Source organism: Camelus bactrianus, chromosome 23 (genome assembly GCF_048773025.1).
Source record: "Camelus bactrianus isolate YW-2024 breed Bactrian camel chromosome 23, ASM4877302v1, whole genome shotgun sequence".
NCBI classification, from domain to species: domain Eukaryota; kingdom Metazoa; phylum Chordata; class Mammalia; order Artiodactyla; family Camelidae; genus Camelus; species Camelus bactrianus.
The window spans coordinates 15,440,255-15,466,975 of NC_133561.1; the positions used below are offsets into that span (position 1 = coordinate 15,440,255).

Below are 26,721 nucleotides of genomic sequence, written 5' to 3' on the forward strand. Positions count from 1 at the left end.
GACCCCAGCAGCACCTCCCCTCAACTGGTGAGGCAGCCGGAATAGCTGAGTGAGGCCTGGGACGGCAGCTGGAAACTCCAGATGTAAGTATGACAATGATGACATGTCTCTTTAAACCCAGCTGTAAATCACTGAGCAGGTGCAGGAAAAGCCAGGAGCCAAAAAGATAAAGTTGGGGCTTTCTTTTCTTTTCAGGGATCAGGGCATTATTTCTGCTGGCTAGATAACCAGGAGCCTAAGTGAGATACTTGTTTGGGTCAGACCACCAGGCAAAGGTCCCTACTGTTCCCTTTCAGGAGGGTGGGACCCAGTTGTCTTTATCAGCTCCCAGGGTTACCAGCTCACCGGAGCATGTGGAAATCTGTGGGAGAACTGGCTTCCAGCAGAGGAAGCAGACGCCACTGGTGCCCATCCCGGAGGCAGCCCAGCGATTCCTTACCAGAGAAGGGACCTCTCCGTCAGCACCCACATACCTCTTTGGGGACCTACAGGGCAGGAGAAGAGGACAGATCACCTGAGGATGCCACAGTCCTCCCTTGGTGCCTTTGTGTCCCTCCCCACATCTGGCAGATAGACTGTGCATTCCTGGGCCACCGGGAGGAAGTCTGTGCTAAAGTGAGAAACTAATCAGCATTTCTGAAACTGGAAAGTCATTGGTGAATTTCAAGGCCATCTGGAGATTCCTGAGCCCTAGAAATCTGAAAGAAAGAAAGAAAAAGGATCTACTTTATTTTTCTCCTTGTATAATCTACCAGGATTCCAAATTATTCAAGAGTCATAACCTGGGGATTTAAATGAGAGCTAACATCTTCCAGACCTACAGATCCAGCTTCCAGATCTCTGATGGGCTTGGCCAGAAAGGGATCTCACTCAACTTGAGACATACTTTAATTGCTGTTGACTACAGGGATTGGTCCAGGAAGAGGCATGTGACCCAGGCTGAGCCCATCAGAGATTTCTCTAATATTTTTGAATAGGAACTAAGAGAAGGGGGCCTTTCTTTTATGTGAGTGATATTAGGGAGGTTGTGCAGGAAGCCAGACCAGGAGAAGAGACACCAGAGAGGAGATGTGGAAGGAAAGGGTCCTGACAGCATGCACGTCCCTTGTCCCCTGTATGCCTGTCCTTCCCTGGGTTTGGTTACATGAGCTGGTCAATGCCTTTTTCACTAGTCTAAGTAGAGGTAGGTCCTATTATTTGCAGCAGGAAATGCTGACTCCACAGGGGATCAACTCTCAGGTGCAGAGTGGGAGGCCTCCCATGCCAGGGTAGAGAAGAGGGTTCAAGCCCCTTATGTCCTTTTCCCGCTTTTGCCCCTGCCACGCAGACTCTTTTGACCAGAAAGCAGGAAGGGCATTGTTTAACAGTGGCTGAGGTCCATGGCCAACTGCCAGCTCGCCCTGTCTGTAATTGGCAGCAGAGGCAGAAAAGTTTGGGGTCACTGTCACTCTAACTTTGAGTTTAAAGCCAAAATCCCCCAAGCAGAGGCCTGGCCGTTTGGGAGAGCATCCGTCCTCAAGGGACCCTCCACCTCCTCCCTACCTAACCGTCTTCACGCCCTTGGCAGGAACTCTGGGCTGTCCTTCCGTTCAACCTGCTCACCGCCGCTGCAGGCAGGAGGCTCAGAATCTACTGCCAAGAGTTCCTGGGCAGGAACTGAGCCAGCCAGGCGGCCTGGGTAACACAAGTCCCAAGCAGGAGAGCAGGCCAGCCTCACCCACTGATAGATGGAAAGGGACAGTCACCTTTGAAATGCAGGATCTGGAATGCAAATGACAGGGCTGCCTGGCAGGAACCTGTTGTCACCGCAGGAAGGTAACAGGGGAGAGAGGAGGCCAGACAAGCAGGACTCTTTAGCCTTCGGGGGTTTCTGGCTGCTCTTCAATCAGTGTCGGGTCTCCAACCTCAAACCAGACTCCAGTTTGCAGACAGTTAAAGCGAGAGGAAGCAGTTCCAGGGGTCAGAGAGTGGTCCCCCCTGCAATCCTTACACTCCATCCCTCCACCACCAGGTACTTTCTACCAGCCAAGGCACCCCCCACGCCCCCAGATGCCCCCCACAATGTTGTACACCCTCCTCAACCTAACTCTAAAGCAGCTTGTGTTCACAGATGTCACCTAAATTGTCTGCCTCGGGCTCTAAGAAGGAGGTCCACAGATAACATACATGGGGTTACATTTTATAAGCAGCTGTAAACTGATATCTGAAAAATTGACATGCTGTATATATTATTTATGAGAGCAAACACTATGCCCACAAAGCTATTTCCCCGTGTTCACTCGTGTCCCTTTGAAAGAACATGTTGCTGATCCGGTTATAGAAGGTAGAGCCAGTAGATGATAAGCTGGTGGCCACAGTCCAGGTGTAGCCCACCCTTCGGCCAGGGCCGCCTACTGCCAACTCTCCAAACCCATCAATTACTCTCCAGCTGTCAAGAAGCACGTGTCCCTTATGGTGTCCCCTGTGGCTGGGACCCTTCTCCCTTCTCCACCTCTGAAATCCAGCTCTTTTTTTTTTTTTTTTTTTTTTGAAACCCTGATCAAAAATCTCCTCCTCCATGAAGCTATCCCTCTCTGAGGAGACCTCTGCCCACAGTGCTGGTCCCCACGGCAGCAGGTCTGACCTGCCCTGTAGTTTGTGGAGTGTGTGTCCGATTTCCCCCCTAGATTATGAGCACCCAAGGGCACTAACCTTGTGCTATTCCTCTGTATCTCAGCCTTCAGCACAGGCGCCTGGGACAGCAGATACGCCCTGAAGACTGGTGTAACTGATATGCATAAGGAAGTGCTTTCTCGGGGTTTTTTATCCCTATAAACACAGAATCTGGTTTGGTGCTACTTACGTTCTAGATGGCGATGGAAGGGCTAAGCTGGAGTAGAACTGGAGCTAATTTATTTGAAATTCTTCTCTCCTGCCATCAAGCAGTAATTATGTTCTAACTCCCATTCCTCCAGCATAAAATACACACACATACACACACACGCGCGTCCTAAACTCTAAAGCCTGAAGTTCCAAACTAAGAGAAAGAAAGGGGCTGGAGGTAGTATGAGCTCAACAATGGTACTTTTCCTTACTGGTTTCTTACTACAATACTTCTTTTTCACACTGTAATTGATCCCGAGATGTTGGCCTCCAGCCAGCTCTTGGTCTCTCTCGTTAGAACTGTATTTTTCCCAAGAAATTCATTTTTAACAAAATTGTGTAAAAACAACTACCACAAATCCCTCCGCAATTTGTTATAAAAAGTCTTTGCCTGTATAAAAAAGTGGATTCCAGTCTGATCCGGGCTAGGCTTGTCAGGACCCCAGAGGTCCTGCTCTAACGTAACTGTGAGGCTGTGAAACCTATAGAGGGGTGGTTCCCAGGGCAGGGCTGGTGTACTGAGCCAGGCTCTGCGGCCTGGAGCCAGAGCCAGCTGTGGCCTTCAGTCCAGAGACACCAGAACTGAAAATGGCCATGGGGCTTCCTTACCCAGCCCATGCCTTGTGTGTCTCAACAAGTGTCTCAGGGCTGCCCAGGGAGGAAGAGGGGGTTTGTCTTTGGCTCCATATCCAGCCTCCTTTCCCCCACTCTGTGATGTCCTCATTACCTTGTGTCACCTCTGGTGCCATGTGCCCCCATGTTCTTGGCACCTCTCCTCTGAGAGGCCTGTACCTGGAAAGAGTCTAATAAGTGCATTTACACTAAACCCTCAATGACAGGCAAAGCTGAATGCATTACACATCTCAATGTTAACAGCAGAGACTTAAGCCAGAGAAATGAATCTCTAATTGTCGAATTCAGGCCTCAGTAATTGGGAGAGGCATTTGGGGGAGCAAGGAGAATGCCTGATTAGGAACATTCAAACAGTAAGAAAGATGCGCTTCAATTGCTGGCCAAAATATTCTGGCCAAAGGCATCGGGTGTGCAATGATGGGTGACCCGAGCCCCAAAGTACCTTGTAGACAGCGTAGCCGATGCTGAGCATGCCCTGTCCCATCCTCTTCTGTCGCCTGCGGTTCTTCTGCATCAGCCCCAGCAGCACCGTACAGCAGGGTTCACCAGCGCCCTCCTCCTGGTGGTCGTCCACCTCATCCAAACGGATTTCAAACTGGGGATTTGTCCAGTAAGTGGCTGGAAGTCACCCAGGAGATGATGGTTTCCCCGAAGGAGGGGCAAGGACATCGGGAAGAACAGAATGAAAGGGAGGAACTTTGATCATCCCAATGAAAGGAAACTCTGCAAGTAAAGGCCTCAGCAAGTTTTCCTTACAAGATGGTCAGGCGTTTTCTTTCTCACTACCCCACCCCACCCATATACCAGCAGACACACCTACATGTGGAAAGCTTACACTTGTCCATTTGATCAACCAGGGGCCCAGACATGCTTGACTGGGGATAGTCCAGGTTCCATGGGCCCAGGGCTACACTGGGCTTCCCTGGGAAGGAAACTCCAAGTCTTCCTGGGGAAATTAACATCTCCTTGTTCTCAGCTCCTGGCCTGTGAAGACAAGCCCACCTCTTGGAGGAAGGAGGTCTCTGGGGGAAAAGCATGTCCCTGCGTCAGATGAGAACAAAGACCAGCTACCAGCTACCAAAGAGGCCTCTGCTGACAGGGTATAAAGACAACCACTCTTGTCCCCTGGGAAGCCCCATCTGACAGGCCCCCACTTCAGATCACAACCCTGATCCTCTGTCCAGCAGCCCAGGGACCCCACGTGATGGTTTGGCATTGCAGCCAGTGATGAGACACACTCCCTTCAATTTAATAATGTCATTTACTAATGCCTGAGGGATAATCATTGGCAATTAAGCATGCCTGCCACACCACCTATGGATATTTTTAAAGACTGCTTTGTTTCAAATATGACCTTCAAAAAAAAAAACTCTCCAAATATGACTGTACAAGCCAAGGCACAGAGAGGGCACCTGAGCCATCCAACGACACACAGCAATTCTATGACAGACTCAAGTGGTGGAGTATAATTGAGGAAGATGGCTTGATGGCCATCTCCATGCCAGGGCCTCAACAATTTCAATAATGATGCGCCCTGGGGGAATAAAGGAGTAGGGGAAGGAGGGAGTTCTTACATCCTGTAAATCAGGGTCCAACTTGATAACATAACAAGACATCCACAGGTAACCAAAAGCCACTGATAATTATGTTTTCTTAACCATAAAATTACTTACTCAATTCCACCTTCCCAGAACCTCCACTTCTAGATTTTTTTTTTAAGGCACAAGTGTGTGGATTTAAAAGCCAAATATCTGTTGATTCCAGAGGAGACAGAGACAATTCTGTAATCTTCTATACTTACATCATTACCAAAGGGCAGGAATGATCCATCTCTCCCTGACAGCTAGTTGGCAGCACAGACGGGATAGCAATTTCATGCATACAGATACGTTAGTTCCCCTGCCCCCCCGCCCGCCATGGCTCTGAGCCCCCAAAATGATCCAGGCAAATTTCCTACACATTTTCTAAGAGCTTGCTAATGGTGAGCGTATTTTAATTTCTCCCAAATGCAACATTACTGCAATTCCTACATTTTTTGTGTACTCCTTAAGAGAACTAGAGGAAGAGAATGGGTCATAAAAATAATACATCCCATTTTTTAACACTACAGTTTACAAAGTGCGTCCAAGGGCGGGTATTATGCCTCCACTTCAGGAAACTGAAGCTCAGCACAGAGAAATGACCCTCCCAGCGTCCCGCAGCTGCTGGGCCGAGCATCTGAGTGACAGTGGCAGGAAAGGCCCTCCGCCCTTCCACTTGGCTCAGCGCTCGTCTCTGCCGTCTGAAATGGGAGCTGGGGTTGGTGGGGATAAAGAACAAGAGCCCTGGTCAAGACATAGGACTGCGCCCACGCGGGATTTTATTATAATGCTGCTTCCACGGCACTGAGCACAGGCCTGCAGTGAGCCCAGCCGTGAGGATGACATCCTGTGCTTACAGTGCAAGTCAATCAACATCAACAGCAGACCCAGAGAGAAAGTGGGGCCTGGGGAGGCGGGAGGTGGAAAGGGTGGGTTTTGCTCTCTTTCATTTTTCCTTAGAGACGTGGGGTCGTTTTTCCGAATTTCTTCTTCTGGTGCTGCCTCAGCTGACTCGACCTAGGAGGAGCCTGTATATGGAGATATTAGTGATCTCCTGCGAATGGGGAAGGCTTCCCACCTTCAATAAGATGAGGACCCGGGTTAGCGCAGAGGCAGCAGTTTGCACCAGACTGTCCCCACCAGGGATGGAGCTGCGATGACTCCCATGGGAGCGGAAAGCAGCCATTCGCATGCCCTGTGTGAGGCCATCCCTGACCTCCCCCGCTGTCAGGCCCCACCACCTCCAACGCAGGTGCAGACGCAGAGCAGAACGGCTGTTCTAATGGATGCAATCTACTGAAACAGTGCAGGCTGCGCCCGTGTTCCTCCACTACTCCATCAGCCACTGTCCCAGCTCAGTGGGCTGGGTGGGGATGGAGGAAGCCCAAGAGAAAAACAGGAGGCCTTAGTGCATGGTGCCAAGAGCCCAGTTAGTACAAAGAAGCAGGGGTAGGAGGGTGAAGCAGAGACCCTCTGAACACAGAAGCTGAAAAAGGACCGGAGATAAGGCCCCAGGTGAGGGGCTGCCGAGCCACCACCCACCCTCACTGTCCTGGCCTCCAAGCCCCATAAAGAACTGGGCCACCAAGGGGGCCAGGAGCCAGAGAACAGAGTACAAAGGCATCATCAAAGATCAACTTATAAGGACGCCCAGCTCGGGGAGGACAAGCCGGAAGGATGTGGGCCCGGTGGCCCTTGGCCTCACCTGGGTAGTTCTGGCAGCCACCGGCGGTGCAGCCCCGCGTCCAGCGCCCGTTGAACAGGACCAGGTTCCACTTGTGCACCTCCTTGCTGCTCAGGGAGTCCGGGGACAGGTTGCAGATCTCCAGCCGAGAGAACTGCCGCAAGAAATCTGAAAAAGACATCCTAGGAACAGAGGGATCCGTGGGCTCTTGGTCAGGAGAGCTGGGCTGGAAAGGTGATGGAGGCAGGCCCACTGGGCACAGGACAGAGCCAAGGCCAGGGGCTAATGCTCATCTTTTCTACATTGCACAGACATGCAAGGACTATGGTCCAAATTCTTCACTGTTGTTAGCGTCTCCATTCTTCTTAGACAGCCGCCTTCACACATCTGACCAATCAGTCAAAGAGACTGATCCATAAACTGGAGAGGCCCTGGAAGTGAGCCAAGCCCCCACCCCTAGGTTCCCTCCTGTCTGGTGTCCAGCCTAGAGACAGCCTCCAAGCCACATCACATTCCTAGCAGTGTCCCTATCATCTTCTTAGCCCATGAATGAAGGAAGTGATCCTATTTTGATGCTAAGCTAAATCTTGGACTTACAGAGATAGAAGTAGGGCTCCTATTTCATTGGAAAGATATGAAACTGAGGAAGACAGGCTGATAGCTCATCCTCACTGAGGCCCAGATAGCTTAGTTCCACTGCTTTGGACTGTCTGGGATAGAGGCAGGATTGCTCTGGGGTAACCGTGTTGGGCTCCTGGAACACCTAGAGATAGCGGCTCAGTCCGAACCAGGAACAAACCCACAACCAAGGGGACCACGCTCCCACAGACAACGCTCACCAGAACTCTCCATCCTCAACTTTCTTGTACAGCTCTTCTTTCTGCCTGGGAGCTATGTAATTCCACTCTGGTGCACTGGGAGGAGAAGAAAAAAATTAAGTTTTTTTTTAAAAGGAAGCAGCGGTGGGTCATTCCTGAAGGGTTTGCTGCAGTGCAGGCTGTTTACTGCAGCTGAACTTCCCGCTGAGGGTCAGCAATGGGCAATACTGAAAACCCAACAGGGTGCAAGGACAGAGTGGGGGCGGGGACATAGGATGGGGAAGGGACAAAACTCCAGGGGCACGAGCAGGTGACCCCAGATGTGCAGCAGGAAGACTGAGCCACGGCCTTGCTCTAATTTCACTTTCCAAGTGAGTTTTATCCTGATTCAGATCCCACTCCTATCCTTATCAATTGGTGAGACGTCATTCTGGCTTATCTATCAGTCTGGGGTGAAGATACTGTGACAGGGTCCGACCCTCTCTGGGCACATGAACTGGTCCCCTTCCTGAGACTGCAGAATGACAGTCAGGCCCAGTTTTGTGGCAATTTCCCTGAAGTAATGTCACCCTGTGAGGCCTCCTGCTGGTGTGGCGGCCTTTCAGTGGCAATATGCACATACTTTGTTCAAATGCCATCTCCAGTTACCTGACCTTTACAGACTGAGGTTTTCCTGAAATATGTATGCAACGTTTAAATAACTGAGCAGTATCAAAATGTGAACACCTCTCCTTCACTGCATAAAAGCTAGGGTACACCCAAGCCCAGCCTCTCCCTCCTGAGAGGCTCTCAGGACCCCGAGGGATCAGGCAGGGGAATGCCCAGGGCCTCTTTAATTCACGGAAACATTAATTGGATCAGAACCAAACCTCAGAATGTGCTTGTTATAAACAGAGATTAGGGGTCAAGTTGGAGAATTCAAGGTCTGACCGAAATCTCCCAGTTAGGTTTTTGAAACTTAAAAATTGTTTTAATCTAAAGACACTGGGCTGATGCTAGGGGTTTTACCTCAGGGATGCGGCGCCCTCCGCCCTCGACAGCAGTACATAAATACCCTATGTTGCATTTCCAGATGGTGGAGCCTGTGAGCCTCACCAGCTGCCCCCTCCCCCCACCCTCGGACAGGCCCAGCCTGTTAGAGACTGGGTGGCATCAGGGAAAGCAGATAAAGTCATGTAAGCCCTGGAAGCAGCTTGGGAAACAGCTGCTGGTTAAAGTGGCCAAAACTCGGCGTTTCAGTTTCATTCAGCCGTGACATCCTTTCTGGGCAGCTGGAAGAACTAAGGTATTGGGTTTTGCTCAATCTTAGGCAGTAGAATGAAAAATCTTTAATACGGGAGGTGCTCCGTGGCCCTAGCAACATGTGTTTCTCGTGACACAAACCTCAAAGGAAGTACTGTGGTTCTGAGCAGGAATGATGTATGATTAGTTAATAAGCATAATGAAGTTCCCTTCAAAAGCCCTGGTGGCATCATGAGTGTGGACAGCTCACGGTGGTCAGACGGGTCTTAAGGACGTGTTGGGAGGGGTGTATTATTATGACCATTCCCCTTTCTGGTGGTTCGTCATCAAGTACACTGGTAAGTTCTCAGTCCTGCCCCAGCACCATGAACTCTCCATCCCCCTGTACCACAGTGACATCAATCCTAGGGTGCAGCTGTCGTGGGACACCACAGGAGGCCTCTGTGTCCAGACACCATCCCTGACTGGCTGCCTCTCTCTGCTCTGAGAGTCCTGCCCAAGAAGAGCCTCTCCAGTCATTAATGGCTTTGTCGGAAGAGATCGATACCTGCCCATAATGAGCTCTCCAGGAGTGAGCACCACTCCCATTCATCACTGCCTGCGGCGGCCAGTGACTCCTAGGACCGAGGTCCTCTTTCTAACGGTCATTTCCTTTGGCCTTTGTCAGAGTGACCGGGGTTTGTGGTGCAGAAAGAATCCGATCGAGAGTGATGGGTCTCACCTTTGGACGCCCGCGGTGTGGTAGGTTGAAAACAGGTGAACCCTCCAGCGCTCAGCAAAATTTCAGTGAGCTGCCAAACTTGCAAATGCCAAAGCAGGGATCCGGAATCAAAGACTACAGCTGAGAGGTTTTTGTTTGGCTTTTCCCCACCTGGAACCATCTAACGCTCTTTTCTGAACAGGCTGTGTAATTTGTAGACAGAAAGTGCTGTCAAGCGGACTACATCTCATGATTGTTGTGTGTTTTGCGTGATGCTGTCCTGCAGAGGGAGGGGAGGGCAGGCAAGTGGAGAGAGGAAGGAACCTACTTATCACTCCAGGCCCCCGTCCACTCCACTTCGCCCCACGGGTTCCTGAGTCTGATCAGCCTCTCTGGACGGCCCCGGGAATCCACCTGCAAGGTCCACACACAAAAGCAGCTGAATGGCTGCACCCGCCCCTGCTGCCCTGCATTCGTGTCTGCACTGAAGAGGACTTCAATTCTTCAAACGCCCCTCAACAACCACTTTTATTTCCTCTTAACACCTGTTTTTCACAATCTAGTTGAATAAATAGCAAATCTAGCATAAAAACGAGTTTATATCTGCTTTCACTTGGATTTACTTTTTAACTGTTTTTTGTTTTGTTTGTTTTGTTTTACCACTTTAATTATTTCGGAGGAGGCAATTAGGTTTATTTATTTTATTTTATTATTTTTTAATGGAGGTGCTGGGGATTGAATCCAGGACCTAAGCATGCTAAGCATGCATTCTACCGCTAAGCTATACCTCCCCGCCGTCACTTGGATTTAGATTTTATAGTTGACTAGGAATGACCCAGTTCTTAATATATGAGACCTCCTGATAATAAATGGCCTCCAGCATATACTAGGAGCAGGTCCTATGGGCTAGGCCTGGAGCTGGGTGGGCATTTCACCTCCTGTAAACCTCAGGACAATCCTATTAGCTGGGTGCTGTTACTGTCTTCATTTTACAGCTCAAAACTCTGAGACTCAGAGGGGTTGAGTCAGCCAAGATTGCCTAGTTAGTAAGTGGCAGGCAGAGGCTGGGCACCCGGGAAGTCTGTCTCAAGGCCCATACTCAGGAATCCCTACCCCCGCCATCCCCCACTCTCGATGGGACACGCACCAGGAGCCCCCCTGCATGCATGTGCAGCCACCCACACAAACACGATGAACTGTCAGGCCTCCAGAGTCTTTCCTTCCTTCGTATCTTCCGTCATACCCTCGCCCCCGTTGACACATACATGCTCAATTCGTAACTGGGAATTAACTTGATTAATGAGCATATTTGTGAAACATAAACACATGTAATGAACATTCATGCCTTTTTAGTAAATAACAAAAATGGAGACAACCATCACATTTCCCTTTCTGCCTGGCCATCAGGAAACCCAAAACAAAATTAATTTCTCAACTGTAGCATTGTCTTTAGCCGAGACTGTCTGCGGCATGTTACCTGCTGTACGGTTTTACTGTGTCTATGTTTTGCATTGTAAACCACTGAAAATCCTTTTTGGAAGTCAGCAGAATATAGTCAATAAACATAATGGAAAGGGTAGCCCGTGCTTTCTCCTTGGGTTGGAGATAAGGAACATCCGCGTTCCTTCCCACTATTATACCCCACCTTGAGAGTTGGGGCACATATTACTGCCTTTTTTTGCTTTTGGGGATCCCATGGGTTCCCACTGCTGTCCCTGCACAAACATAGTTCTTGGAATGAGTATAGACAATTTCCACAACTTTCCTCCAAAACCTTCTCCCTCCTCCTGGCCACATCTCAGAGCAGAGCCTGCATTTAGTTAGAACCCATAGAGCTGTAGCTCAGAGGTGACGTTATCCAGCTCTGAATGCGCAAGAGGCAGAAGGGCCCTTGTAATGAACGAGGGCTGAGTGCAGGTGGCGTCAGGAGCTCTGTGCGGTCTCTCTGGCCACACCTCAGCAGGGCAAGGGAGTGCTTGGGGGTGATTCCCTCTCTTTCTCCCCGGGATGCCCAGGGAGAAATATCACTCCACATTACCCTTCCCTATCCCCCAGCCCAGTCTTTACCTCTTCGACTCCCGTGATAGAGTATGCATGACTTTTAACCAGCTTCTGGCTCGTGATGGCCTCTGCTTCGGCTGCACTGGAGACCTGGGTTGAGAATAAAGTCGGCTCAGAGTGGCCGACCCTGACCTTGTTGAGGCCCGTCCTACAGTGCTTTCCAAGGGCAGGCTACCCAGCCGCGGGTCCCCGGCGCAGGGCTGGGGGGTGCAGGCGCAGCAGGAAACCTCCGGTGAATAGAGGTCTCTCCATCCGGCCCCTCTTTGATCAGGCCTGTGGTTCCAGAACAGTACTGTGTGGCTGCCAGTCCTGGAATATGACTTCTCAGGCTTTAAAATGACACAGGAAACTGGGAAATCATTTATTCTCCAAGAGGGACCCCGTGCTGCCTGAAGAAGACTCATTATCCACAACACCCGCTCTGGAAAGGCCAGCCCTTGGGAAGGGGCTTCCCAAGGGTCCTTCCTCAACAGCCCCGCCCCCTCCCCAGGCCTCAGGCCCCTTCTCCACCAAAAACACACAGATCCTGCTGGGATTTTTACAGAGAGGAGAAAGGGGGATTGTTCCTGCTTTGTCATTCACATCTGTGAGATCCCAGGTAAGGGTGAGAGAGGGAGGAGGAGCCGGTGGAGGGACAGGTGATAGCAGACCACAGGACTGATAGCCTCCAGGCCTTGATCTCCATGCCACCTCAGAACTGCATACAGCCAGCCCCCCAAGACAGGATACAACCCCGAGTTCAGAACCTCTTCCCTTTCCTTCAGTGATCTCAAAGCACATCTGAATTGTCAGTCACCTTATTTGTTTTCTGAAATCCCAAGATTACTTAGCAAAAGAGGATCAGAAAGGTAGGGCCCAGGATCCAGGGATCAAGTCTGCATTCTTAGGGCAATTCCTGCAGTCCTGAAGGGGTTCAGCCATTAAGGGAAATGGGGGATGCCTACAGTGTCTGAGTTTATGAGACCAACTCCAGTCCCTACCCACTAATTAGGTCTTAACTGGCTCCCACGTGCTAGGGACCAATGTGAAGGGGACTTGCCCAGTAAGTCCCAGACTCTGCTCTGGCCCAGAGCCTTCCTGGCCTCTAGCCCCCTGTCCCATCCCTTCCCTACCACACATGGGGATGGGGGAGCAAAGAGAAGCCATCCTGGCTCACGTCAATGGAACAGGCCAGCAGAGACCCCGAGCGGAGGGCCTTCCAGATGATCTGATACAGACTGGCTGGCGGCTTCTTCAGGTCATAAAACTCAGAGATGCCACCTGTGAAATCCTCAAACCCCTCCACTGTTGACCCTCCGGCAAGAGCCTCATAAGAACCGTTGAGCCTGTTGGAAAAGAAAGAACTTGGGTATTATCCACAACAACTAGCATCCCCAGCGAGGGGACCACGTGGGATGGGGCAGGAGGGTGCTAGGACGTGGTGTCGTCTGGAGGATAAAGGAGGGCTTTTGCCAATTTTGTCTGTGGGCCAGGAAGGTGCTTCGGCACAGTTTCACATGGCCTTCTCAGCACTTTGCTGGGAATGAATCTCAGATCACCTCTCACCAAACCACCCACTCTTTTAAAAAGCAAAAAGGATTCTTTCCGGAGTTGACCTTGGCTTCCTGGGTTTTGGGGAGTGGGAGGCCTGGGTCAGGTGAAGGGGGGCCCTCCCCCAAGGCTGAGGAGCATCCTGTGGGGTTTGCTTCGGGAATAGGACTGGGAAGGAACAGGGGTTGCAGAAAAGAGTACCAGTAATAGAAACTCATTAAGAGAACTCAAAAGAAGCCTTTGAACACTGAATGGCAGGGAGAAGGACAGTGACTCCTGAGCAAAGGGTGGAGGCCTTGTTGAGTTCGATACCTAAGTGCATTTGCTTTATTATTCTTCTTCGTCCTACTTCAAACAATTCACATGGACCTCAGAACTGAGATGGGGGTTTGAAAGAGGAGAAAGCTGGGGCCCAAGAGGCTAAGTGGTGGCCCCAAGCCACACATTCATGTGGGACAGAGCCGAGCTTTAAGCCCTAGCCCAGATTTCTGTTTCTCTTAGTTAGTGAGGGTGGAACACCTGGGGGTCCCAATGCTGGGAGAGACTTGGGCATGGCACTTAGAGTTGGGGAGGGGCGGGGTCTCCCCGAGGAGACCGGGGAGTCTCCCAGCTCCTGCCTGCCCCACTTACTTGGCATAGGCCTTCTCCAGCAGCGCGCTCCAGAACTCACTGCCTTCCTCCGAGTGCAGGAAGAGCAGCTTCCCGTCCTTGGTGGGCAGCCGGTCGTCAACAACCACCTCCACCCACTCTCCGTACTGCCAGAACTGGGGGAGGGAAAACACAGCGCCTGCTCATGGGAATGAGCTGAGAGGCAGAGTGCGTGTCCTCAGTGGACCCCAGACGTGCCTTTGTGCTGATTAACATTCCAGCCTTGGCCCTTCAATCGATACCTTAAGAGCAGGATGTGTCTTACTTTTCCGTGCACATAGGAGATGCCAGCAAAAGCAGGAAACATCTAGTGCAGTGTCTGAGCTTGTGGATGAGAAAACTTGCCCAGCATCATGGGCAACAGTGCACCTGACCTGGGCCCACACCTCCTGACCCTCGCTCCCAGATGCCTTCCTCAAGGCCCCACGAGGCCTGGGGGAGACTGGAGGGGAGGGATGTGTGGATGATTGGACGGAGGACTTAAAACAATGGTTCTCAAACTCAAGTGTGCATCAGAGTCCCCTGGAGGGATTGTTAGAACCTAGGCTACTGGGCCCCAGCCCTAGATTTCTGATTTTTGAGGTGAGACCCAAGAGTACGGGAAGCGGTGTCAAGGGCTGTGAGCAAGACAACGATACCTGGAAATGGAAGATTCCCGCGTAGTTATCCTGGAAGTCCTGGTCCCTGGGGACCACGCGGTAAAGCAGCTCTTCATTCAAGGTGAGGGAGGCGATGGCCGCCAGAAGCCAGCAGTCACCTGTGCCGCGTCATGGGGGCACACACTGGTCAGGTGGGGCCTGCAGGGTCCCTTCTCTCTCTGACTCACTGCCTCGTTCAATCCAGTCACACCACACCCTTCAAGATCGGACAGACTCTTCCTCTAGAGTCTGGAGGTCCCACTGCCTCGTTGGAAGTTCTCTGCTCTTCCCTGCTGCCCCCACCCCCACCGCATGCTGACCGTGTCACAGGTCCTAAGCGCTCAACCAGTAGAGTTAAAAAATGGAAAGAAAGAGAAGAAGCAGCAAAGCATAAGTCTTTCTGATCCCTTAATAGCAACTTTAAGAAAACATTTGGTTGGGGGAAACACTGAAGCTATTTGGTCAGCCCAGGAAATGTGTGTGTGTGCATGCGTGTGTGTGTTCCTTCCTCCTCTTGACCTTGGGTAACAGAGAGTAGCGTCTTCGGGTCTTTTAGAGCACTGCCCGTTTGTGCTTCAGAGCTCAGCGTAACAGCCGTGATGACCACTCACAGAGGCCTCCCTCCTCCCCTCCCTCCCGTGGGTGAACATGCCTTTTCCAGCCCTCAGCCTTTAATCCCTGCCTTTTTGACTGTATTAAAGGACACACCTGCACATCTGTGGCAACTCTCACTTTGGTGGCCATTCCCATCTCTCTGGCTAGACTAAAAGCACACCGGAGGCAGGCAGCGGGCTCATACTTTTCACAGACTCCAGCGTAAAATGCTTTATTGAATGAAATGATGTCGGTAGGAAATTGTCTGATGGGATCGGAAAATTTGTACCTTAATTACCAGTAAGAAAGGCTCGTGACTTAGCGCATTTTGTAGTTGGTATTTCAGACAGGGAGAGATAAAACAGCATAGATTAATACTGCATAAGACTAGAACCAGATTTGGAACTTGGAGCTACTCTCCTAGTTAATAAAGCTCCTACAGCATAGTGTATCCAGCTGGAGCAGCACTTCTCTGACCCAGCACTGCTGATGCTTTGGGCTGGATAATCCCGTGTTGTGGGCCGTCCCCCTGATGTGACAACCAAAAATGTCTCCAGACACTGCCAAGCATCCCCTGGGGCGGGGGCTGGGGGATCACACACACACACACACCCACCCTGATCGAGACCTCATGAGCCAGAACATCCACAGTGAAATCGGGGGATAAGGAAAGTCTGCCTTGGAGGGAGGCTGGACGAAATCGCTTTGCCGAAGTCTCCAGTTCACTGGAAATGATGCTGCGGATGATGATAATGATGTTTCTTTAATCTATTCCTACTAGAGTTTTCTGGGAGCCACTTTCTGCTTCCTGCTTCCTTCTCTCACTCCTGTCTTCTCTGGTTAAAGAGAAGTGTGACAGCCAGAGGAAAGCTCTGACTCGCTCCTGAAGGTCGGCATGGGTGCCAGGGGAGGCGCTCCTCTCACCCAGCTCCCAACACCTGTTCTTCTCAAGACCCCGGCACAGCACAATTAGACTCGGGATTTGGAAGAGTGACCATCTGACCTGCAGGCTCTGAGCTACACGACTACACTGTTCTTCTCCCCCTCCAAATCATACTGATGCCAGCCCTCACTTCCGCAAGCAGAGGCAAACCTGGCGACGTCAGTCCCACTGGGTCCCCACGGACCCCACCCTGCAGCCTCTGTGGCCAGCCTCCACCCCACAGACCCCCCTCTGCCCTCTCCCCAGGCTTAGCCCTGGAGCACAGATGCCTGCCAGCCCTGGAGACATCTGGCTCCAGCTCTGCAATGGCCTTTTGGCATCCCCAGGGCTCCTGGACACTCTGAGCTTATTGTCACCTGCTCCCCCAAGCCACATCACTCTCTGGTAGTAGTGCCTGCCCAGGCTGGCCAGGCGGGGCACAGGGCCAGGGGAGTGAATGAATCAGTCATGTCCACACCCCCTGCATCCTAGCGGGACCCTCCATTTATATTCCAGTCCTCTTCAAAGCATTCCGTAAATCTCCCCCATCTCACACCAGCCTCCAGCCCTCCTCGGAAAACATATCTCTGGGAGGTTCCCTTCCTTCAGGTGTAGGGATTAATTCTTATATGTCATTCTCACTCCCCAACACTTGGTAAGCATTGCTCATGTGGGACACCGGGATAGGAGAGATGTAGATGACGTAGTCCCTGCCCTCGGGGAGCCAACAGGCTTAGAAGAGTCAAAATCACATGGCCTTTGCATTCGGAAAGCCTGGATTTAAATCCTCAGGCCCCAGCTTGTCTGCTGAGTGACCTGCAGCCATCCTTTAACTCTTATGATCCTTGGTTTTCTGATCTGTAAATGGGTTTGTACCTCACAGTTTATTGTATGGGATCATTTCATACTGAGCAAAAAGGACTTATTTATAACAAGAGGGATTTTTAAGAATATACGTAAGTATCAACCTCCAGTTGGGTAGAGAGGACATCAGGACATAAAAGATAAAAGATGCACATGGAAGTACATGTAAGAGCAGACGTATTTTTAGAGTGCCTCTTGAGTATCTTCATTCATGGTCCCCTATGGGTAAGCCAGCTCCTCTCTGCCCTGACCCACCTGCCAATACAGATTCAGAGAAGGCAGACAGGAATGAGCAGTAAGAGGTGGGCTTCAAAGCTCCAGAGCAAGGAGGCGGTGCCCAGATGGGCTGAGGGGAGCTCAGGGGACAGGGCTCTTGGACCCTCCCCAGCTGGGAGAGAAGTTCTGCACCACAGAGGGAGTGTGCAGCCCCCACAGGATCAAGAGAGTGGGGAGCAGTGATGGACAGCGATGCTTGTCTGGCTCTCCAGAAACCCTCTGAGTGCCCCTATGGCCTCAACAAATAAAGGACAGAGGCCACCAGTGTGATGCCAGCAGTGGACACCAGCAGAGGGCCAGGGCAGGAACCAGGCAGAGCACCCCTCAGCAGACACGCCAGTGTGCATGCAAGGCCCCAGCCAGTCAGTCCTTCAGCGCCATCTTAGAAAGGAGAAGGCAGAGGAGAGAAATCTGGAGGACCAGTTACCCTCAAGGGACTGAGTTATACCAAAAAAAAACTGTTTCAACTATTGGACTGGACAAAGTTTTAAGCTGAACTGGACACAGTTTAGTTCCCCACTTCCCTAGGCAGGGACCCCGAGGAAGATCAAAGCACTTTTAGATCTCAGATACGTGCTAAGTGACTCCAGAGAAGCTGGCTGAGATGAGCTTTCGGAAAGTCTCCCACAATCAGCGACACTTCTGCTCAGAAGGGACAATTCCAGTGTCCTTTGTGTTTCCAGGGCAAAACAGGAGCCTTGGTGCCTCCTGGAACAGTAGGTGAGGGTTCTCAGGCTCTATCTGCAGTGGTCTCTTTCTCTCAGACAACTCTGAGTCAAAAGTAATGCATCCAGGAACAACAGTCACCCTCACAAGGCAAACACGAGCCCCCTATGCCAGGGCCTGCTCTGCCCAAAGCCCTTCAGTGTGACCACCTCCTGCTCTGAGTCGGGTGGAAAGCACCGTTCTCCGTGCCTTCTTGGAACCTGCCCATGTACTCTGGGCTAATGCACCCTGCACATCTGGCCCACAATAAAGCCTGCCAAATCCTAAAGTAGGTTCATCCAATGGTTTCTGGGCAAAGTGAGTTCTTACAAAATGGAGATGAGAAAAAAAAAAAAGGCAGACTAGACTCAGCCCTTTACCCTCCAAGAGTCTCCCTGAAATCACATAAGCCCCACCTTTGTTAGTGTCCCCTCTACAAGAAGGGTGCCTTCCTACATTTGAACCTTTTTGGCTTGGCACCAGATAAAGAGGGTATTTAATTCCCATTTTCCAGATGAGTAAAACTGAGGCCCTGAGCAGATAAGTGACCTCTCAAGGTCAGTGAGTATCGGAGCCAGGTTTCATCCAGCAGGATGATTAGCCTGCTGCCTTCCCACACCTGCAGAACCCTGGGAAGCTAATGAAACGGCACTATCCCACCATGTGAAACATAAGCCCTAGACGCCTGGGCAAGACGCACAGCTTCTCCTTAGCCTCCCCTCGGCCTCATTTTCCATCTGCCTTCACCACCCTTCCCTAACCCCCCCAACTAACCTTTGCTTCACCCTCTGACCTCCTCACATAGTAGCATCTACTTACATCCCAATAGCATAAGATAGTTGCTACTCCTTGGAGTTGTTATGAAGATTAAGAAAAATGAGAGAACATGTGGAAAGTGCTTAGCTCAGTGCCCGCTGCAGAGAAAGCCTTCAATAAGCCTCCACATTATTATCAGTTATCACCCAACTAATCAAAAACACAGCGGAGCCCAAACAAGTGAATCAACAAACATTTATCGAGCGTCTACTCCTCTACAAGAAAACTAACACAAAACTTATTCTAGGAAGTGGCTGGTACAATTCCTGCCACGTCCCATCTATGCAGCCGACTCACCATCCGGCTCCCGAGTATCTGCCTCTCCCCCGGTTTCCTCTCTCAGACGTCAGCACCACCAGTTTCTCACTTTCTCAAGCCTGGGAGTCATTCTGATTCCTCTTCCCCTCACTCCACTCATATCCAATTGTTTCCTCAATGCTTTTGATTTTATTCCTAAATAGCTCCCAAATCCAGCCCCTTCTCTCTAACACCCCTGCCTTCTCTGTCATCAGGACTATAATGGACCCTCTTTCCCCCAAAATTCATTATCCAGGAGCTGTAGCTAGAAGGTGGCAGAAAAAAGCAAACTTGCCATGAAATGAAAATATTCATGCATTTGCACTAAAATAACCTCCTCATTTAACACTAGTAACTGTCCCTACCAACGGCGCTGGTCTCCCATGCAAATATACCACACAAAGCGGCTGCCAAGGGACACTGAACATTTGGCTAAATTTGCAGGATTTCATGAAGCTGAGGAAAGTGACACTGGAGACCTGCTCCCGAGCCAGTGCTTGAGGAGAACCTGGCAGAGTTACAGTGGTGACAGCCGAGGGAGAAAGCCTGACTGGGCTCCAGGCACAGTGGGCACTTCAAAAGGGAACGGTGTGAGCATCAAAGACTGAAAAGGGACCTTGGGGAAAGCAGTGAAGCCTTGAACGTTTCCATGCTTCTTCGAAAGTCAAGGGAATAGTGGAGGGTGTCACATCCTGCTGTCTTGTAATTTTTTCAGAAAAATCACACCCCTCCCTCAAAAGTCAATAGTTGATGCATTTCGCATTCTAAGGCCTAGCACAAAGCTGTGATTATTACATGAGCAAGGCAAAACTGAAGAAAAAACTTTTCAAAAATTTTTGTATCGTTTTTCAAAGTCGTACACTAACCAAACCTTTTTAGCAACTGTTTACTAAAGACTGAGACTCTCTTCCAATACCAGTTGTCCTCAGACAATGAGGGTTTCTCATCTTGCTATTGTCTGCCGCCTCATGTTGCGTGCTCCCCACGGCAGCAAGTCCAGCTGAACTTGCCCCTGCTGGCGAGTCTTCCACCCTGTCCCGTTGCCCTTAGGAATTAAGTCCCCAGTTCTTCCCCCAGCATCATGACCCTGCATGATCTGGCTGCCCTTCTCTTCCCACTCTCAAGAGTCTGCACCCCTGCTCCCTCTAGGCTGCAGCCCCGCCACTTCCCTGCAAGTCTTGTCCAATGCCCTACTCTTTCCAGCCGAAGGAAGGGCCTTTGTATTCCTTCTGCTGCCTGGATTCCTCTTTACTAGAAGAGGAGAGACAGTGTCAGTTTGTTCAAAGAAGACACTTAACAAATATTTGAAAAATGAAGGAGCGAGCTGTGAAAGTTCTTCCCTATTCTGACAAATTCAAATGTCTGATAAGCCACACATCCCTCGCTCTTGGAAGCATCCACCGCCAACCAGCCCTGGATCTGCCACATGATCCCCACCTCCTGCTGTATTTGTCAGTTAAGAATCAGGTACCCCTTACTGGAATGTCTTCTTCATTTGATGACTGCACTAGAGCAAGCTACCATTGTTCTAGAAGCAAGACCCCGGAGCACATCAATCCCTGGCATGGCAGATGTCCAAAAGCCCTCAGCAGGGGCTGGGGTCCTGGGGTAATGCTGGGAGAAGCGTCACCCATGCAATTTCAAAGATTAGCCCCAAATCCTCCTGGTATTTTTCTGTGCAATGGCGATGACTCCTTCTGGCAATTCTCATTTTTATATCCTCCAAATCACCCCTTTCAAGCAGCACCACATATAATAAAGCACACTAAATAATCCACTTCTGCGACCCCCCGTAGGTCACCTCGCCTCTCCACTTCCTGGTTCCCATGGCTACCCAGAAGGCTTCCCTCACACCTGACAGCAGAGCTGGGTGGGAAGGGCAGCTAGAACACATTGCAGCGTTTGGCCAGGATAATTCTGGGCCAGTGTTGTCAGGGGGGTGTCTTCAGCTTCCAGGAGCTGCAGAGCACGCCCAAGAGTTAATGTACTTCAAAAAAGAGGAGAAAATAGGAAAGGTTGGCAGGTCATCTTTTGAATCAGAGGCCATTGGGCTTTACCTTCTAAGTTATCAGTGGGGAGGAAAAGGGAAAAAAGAAAACTCTTCACAGCTGAGGGAATGTATTCAGATTATTACATAATTTCTTTCTAGTTGTTCATGGAGCCCACCAGGCCAATTCTCATCTAATTTCTGCTATTGTTCAAGGAATAAGGCTCAATGGTGTGAAACTGCTTCAGGACTTCCTTCCCCACCCCCTCGGCTTTAAATTATAACTTTAATGCTATTTAGAACAAATTTATTGGTAGATTATAAAAATGGAGTTGATTCACTGGAGGGAAAAAAAATCAGTAAGTAAATACATTTGGGGCTTATGTAAATACATCTCAGAGCCAGTTTCAAGGAAGTGGCTCCCTTACTGAGTTTAATTATAATACCCTTTGGATTAAAAAATAAGACAAATGCTAGAAGCCTGGTTCTAATGGAGAGAGGAATAAACAGATGGGGGTTAAGATTGATCCTGAGCTCTGACCAAGACTGAGGTGAAGAGTGGTCCTTCACTGCTTGTGCTGGGGCAGAGCATATGAGGTGTCCAATGACCCTCCCAAAAATGATTGTAAATGGTGTGGCATCCCCATATCGGTGCTGGGACCCTGAGTCTTCCAAATGTTCGTGTGGGGCCTCAAAGTGAGTCAAATGTTAAACACAGCATAATGGGAGGGTCTTCATGGCAAGAGGAGGACAGCCGTCCAGGCTCACACATATTAAGAGATGAGGTAAAGTGAACTCAGATATAAAACGCGTGTGAGCCCAGTGGGGTGGGTTGTGAACAGAAAACAAGGTATTTTTAGGCTGGGAAAATATCCTGAGTACTGAGTACAGTGCCTAAGAGCAAAAAGATGTAAAAAGAGACAGAAAGGAAGCAAAACTCTTAGAGGGAGGGGCAGAGGGGACTATGGCCAGGTCGGTGGGCCGGCAACCACAGAGAATGCAATTTCAACCAGCAGCCAGTGCAGGCGCGCCTGGGGCTCATCTCAAAAGAACAGTGTTTCTCCAAAGACCAAAGTAAGGCCAGCAAGCAGCATTTCAAGATCTGAAGGGAGAAAGCCAGCTGGAATGCTTGAAGTCCAAAGGGTCAGGGCCAGATCCAGGCCCAGCAGGGCCTTGGGGTAGAGCGAAGGGGATAGACCGGTCACAACTGGCTTGCAGATCTGTGCTGTTCGGCTGGTGCAGTGCTGGCCTGCAGAGTGATTGATATGTTTGAATTGGGAGGTTTCACATAAACAACCAGATTTCTGGCTTCTCTTAAAAAATGACAAAATCTGGCCAAAATTCCTCTGTATCTTCATTTTACAAATATTTATTGAGCAACTACTCTGTGCCAAGAGTGATTCTAGGCCCTAAGGATACAACAGTGGGGGGAAAAATCCTTGATGTCGTAGAATGTCTGTTCTAGTGAGTGAGACAAACAATAAATAAATCCACGTGCCAGGCGGTGGTGAACACCATGAAGAAAAGGAAAGCACGGTGGGGGGACTGAGAGTAACAGGGGGCTGCTGTGAGATGTGGGGCAGTCAGGGTGGGTCTCTTGGCTCCTTAAGGTTCATCTGGCTCAAGCTAGGGGGTGGCCGCCCTCACAGGCAGGGCATGCTCTTTAGTTTGCCACAGTCCCCACTACTCCCTATTGTTCCCTACTCCTGGCCTAGAGGAGCAGGCCAAAAGGCAAGAGCTGAGGTGGCAAGAGGGAGGTGACAGGAACAGATGGGGCCAAGAGAAAGCCTCTGAAAGTGGCGTCTGGGGAAGGCTTGCCAAATGCCCTCAACTGGTGCCAAGGAGACTGCTGGTTTTGAGTCTTCAAATGGTGTAGCCTCTTAGAACAAAGGAAGCATCTGTCCTTCCTCCAGTGAGCAGGTGGTGTGGGTTTGCTTCTGGGAGGACCAGGCTCTTATGGGAGGAGAAGAGAGTGGAAGAGGAGAGGGAGGACCCACATGTCGGTCCTGTGCGTGGTGGGAACTAAAGGTGTTGCCTGTGAACCACAGCCCCAGATGCTTCCAGCAAATGCCCAAGGCTGAGCCAAATTTTACAGAGGCCCAAGCACAGCATGTAGCCTCATGCTTCCTGCTCCTGCACCAGCTAGACTCCACCTTGGCTCTTTCCTCTCAGTGAGGAGCCCCAGGACCCAGCACACACAGGACCCCTGCAGCCTTGGGGACCTGGATGTTGCATCACCAGCACTCCATCTACTGCAATGTCTACAGCTGCCCCAGGTCTCCTTTAGTCATGCCCTTTAACCAGCCACATTAGGGGCAGGGGGCAGCTGTGTGCCCCTAATAAGTCAGAGAGGGCTGGAGGATCCCAAGACTCACAGCTGACCTTACCAGAGAAATCCTCCTTGGGCCCTGGGGTGGTGTCTGCAAAGTGGGAGCGTAAGCTGAGGGCGGTGTCCTGTGCTGTCAGGCATGGAGTTGTGCGCTAATGGTGGGGGTCTTGCTGGATCTGTAGAATGTGTTAAACTTATTGTCCTCCAAAAATGTAGGACAGAAGTATTTCAGCAAGCACCCCCTGAGTAGGAATCGGCCACACTCTGGGACTTGGTTTGCAGTCCCCAGCCTCAGGTTGCTCTGCCAAGAGGGAGCTCAGAGAGCGCGTCCCCTGCTCCCCAACGGCCACCACCTGGCACCACTCACCACCTCCTTATCAAGTTAGTAACTTCAAGGGCAAGAGTTTGTCTCCCTGGGGACTCAGAGGCTGGCCTGCACTTTTTGCATGTCTCTTAGGAAGTGAGGGGTAGTCAGGACTCTTCTTAGTAAAACTGGAGAGTGCTGACAAAATTCCCTTGCTGAGAAAACAAATCCTCCATCCCTCTTACCCTGCTCCCAGCAGAAGCAGCCTAACATTCCTGTAATGCAGGGTTCTTAGTCCTTCCTGTGCCTGGACCCTTTGGCAGTTCAGTGAAGTCAAGATTTGATCTCAGAATAATGTTTCTAAATGTATAAAATAAAAAATAGGACAATAAAAATTATATTGAAACAGTTTCAAAAGATGTTTTAAAATTATAATATAGTAATGTTTGTGCTTTTTTATTAATATTCTATATAAAAGGATTGGAATGGGGTCTATTAAATAGCATAATTATGAGGTAATGATAAGTGGTGTTTTGAGATATTTGCAACAATTGTAATGTAATATGAATACAATCCATGATTCCTATTACTATGCTTCATTGCCTGCATTCACACCAAGAGGAAATAAGTTAGCAACGGTTAGTATAATTAAAGATGTAACAGTACAGTTCTTTCATTCTCTTGAGATAATATTCAATAGACAAACCTCCTTGTAACCACTGGCTCTAATTCATACTAAAGTGTAAGTGGTTGTCCCAGGCCCTTTCCTCAGAGTAGATAGGGCAGTGGTGATAGTGGGACCAAACATGAGGGCATGAAGCACTAGGAATCAACTAGGAGGGAAATATATTCCATATATTCCACAAAGAAGGTGAACCACTGAACATAGGAGAAGACTATTTTTTTTAAAAAGCAAACTTTCCCCATATCACTTATGACTGGGCTGCAAGGAACTGTCATATGCAGTTTTTCTGCTCCCGGAAGTCTGGCCCTGCACCCTCCAGAATCAGTGAGGAAGGTTGGCTCTTTGAGTTCTCTGAGGCTTCCCCCAATTGCTCATTAAAAGTAACCATTCAGTCCAAGTGAATCGATTTACTTTGCCCCCATCCTCAAAGGATGCTGCAGACATCAAAAGGTGTCTAGAAAAATGATTCTGAAGATGCTGACACCAGTCCCAACTGCTGAGCGTGGTGTGCGCCCAGCCCCTGGTCCAGGAGGGCAGGCCCCTCTCGGCGGGAGAGCGTGACTCACAGAGGAAAATCGGTAGGAGGGATGCATCAGAGAAGGCGCCCGGATTTAGGTCATCGTTGTTGTTCACTCTTTGTCTATAGAGACGTGTGAAACCAGCCAGGCATTCCCTTTACAAGGCGAGAATACAGAATATAAAACTCTCCTTAGTAAATACAGCAAAGAGGAAAAAGACCTCAAAATTCCATAAAAGTGAAGAGAAAAACCAAGTCACCAGAGAACCGAGGGCAGAGGAGATAAGCACAAACACACAGAGTATCAGACGGAGAGGGGAAATTGAAGGATGAAGAAAGAAACCCCAACACTCCCCAAACCCTTCAAAGGAAAGCTTATCTCCCTCGCTAATCCTGCTCTGCGTGGAAGATAAACCACCACTAGATCAAAAGTTGGGATAAACATTGTAGCATTTGTTATTCAGAAAACACTCTCATTTCTATCTAAATTCTGCAAGTCTCTGTTCCTCATTTGATAGAGAAGAAAGCCTCCTGCTCCCTATTCTTGAAAGCAGCAAGTGGCAAAAGATGCCCAGAGATGTGTCAAGTCCCGTTGCATTTTCACAACCATAGGCATGAGTGGTGCCCGGTCTCAGTGCTTCCCACCGTGTGGTTGCTCTAAGGTAGGGGCTGGTGGACCAGTGTGGCAGGAGGGGTTAGCAGGGCCTGCTGAGCCTGTGAGGGACAGGCTGGCTCAGAGGCCTGAGAGCAGAGTCCCCCTAGGGGGCCACAGGATCCAGTGAGCAGAAGGTGGAGGTGTCTCCCTGTGTTCTTTCACCACCTCACCAACAGATCCTTGGGACAATATCATTCCTGGTCTGTCCCTGGGACATCCCTTCTTTTCGAGGACCAGCAGGCACCTTGGGACACCCTTCTGTTCCTACCCAGCAGCATCAGTGAGCTGAGGACAGATGAACTGACTCGCTGGTTTGTGTGAAACTTTGAAATCCCTTTAAAATGAAGACACATAGTCAACCTCAGGGTGGGACTTTTTCTTCTAAATCATCAGCCTGATTGCCAAGAGTGATATTGACAAGGAAGGAAGAAAAACACAAGTAGCCTCAGGTTGAGGCTATCCCTGTTTTCATGACTTAATAACGATATGAGGCAAAGGGTTTAGGGAACAGATCAGAAGTTCCACAAACATCCGTGGAGCACTGCTATGCCCCAGGCACGTGGATTACAGAGATGAGGAAGAAACCCGGTTCCCAGAGTTATTGCATCCACTTCTGCCCACAACAGTGCCCACTTCCTGGAGGACAAAGAGCCAAGTGCCAATTCTCTGCTCATCACAACCACCTGGCAGGCTCAGTTTGATTATAGCCCCACTGCTCAGCTGGGGAAACTGAGGCAGTGAGGCCACAGGCAGGTCGTGAAGCCCCAGGTCTCCTTCGGGGACTGTGTGCACTCAAGGTGCTGAATTAGGCACTGCTAGGGGTGGATCCAGAGACAGAGAAGAGCGGCCCTCGGGGAGCGGCATTCCCAGGAGCAGTGCAGGGTGATGGGTTTAGGGGCAGGGGGAAGATGACAAGGCCACTGAGTCCAAAGAGCAGCGATGACCTGGGGTGGGGAGGGCAGTCTGGCCAGGCCTGGACCCCGCCACCCCACTGACAGGTTGAGGTTCACTTTCTTCATCCTGTTGGCCTACTGCCACTGCCCCCTTCTTTCGGAGAACCCCACTTGGTTTGGGGGAGAGGCTAACAGTCACAAGAGCAAGTCCATGACCCAGCCCAAGCTAACCACATAGTCCCTCACCCCTCCGACTGAAATAACCCAAGGAATGGGCAAAGACCACAACCACCAGATCAGAGACATTTCTGAGATCTGTAAAACCAAAGCTGCTTTACAATACTACTAGGCTGAAGTCTGGAACCATAGTGGTCATCTCTCCTGCTGTGTGGAGCTTGCCAGCCATGGAAGAGGGTGAATCTGACCCGTACAGACCAACAGAGACAAAACAGGCAGGCAGACTCAGGAACATCTAGATGCC

The 26,721-nt window shown here is 50.3% G+C and overlaps 1 protein-coding gene across 3 annotated transcripts in view; it reads right to left on the reverse strand.

Moving 5' to 3' along the window:
* The window catches only part of CAPN8 (calpain 8), a 54,395-nt gene that overhangs the window by 16,978 nt on the left and 10,696 nt on the right, over positions 1 to 26,721 (reverse strand). For 2 of the 3 annotated variants that reach the window (XR_012501811.1, XM_045509480.2), the window contains exons 3-10: positions 14,397 to 14,515; positions 13,741 to 13,874; positions 12,737 to 12,905; positions 11,587 to 11,670; positions 9,848 to 9,933; positions 7,599 to 7,673; positions 6,781 to 6,941; positions 3,938 to 4,113 (exon numbers count right to left, since the gene is read on the reverse strand). Coding sequence is in view for 2 of the 3 variants with exons in the window: in XM_045509480.2 (XP_045365436.2) it covers positions 3,938 to 4,113; positions 6,781 to 6,941; positions 7,599 to 7,673; positions 9,848 to 9,933; positions 11,587 to 11,670; positions 12,737 to 12,905; positions 13,741 to 13,874; positions 14,397 to 14,515 (1,004 nt within the window). In the remaining variant the exon portion in view is untranslated. The remainder of the gene's footprint in view (positions 1 to 3,937; positions 4,114 to 6,780; positions 6,942 to 7,598; positions 7,674 to 9,847; positions 9,934 to 11,586; positions 11,671 to 12,736; positions 12,906 to 13,740; positions 13,875 to 14,396; positions 14,516 to 26,721) is intronic. The other variant, XM_074351664.1, reaches the window with a different exon arrangement.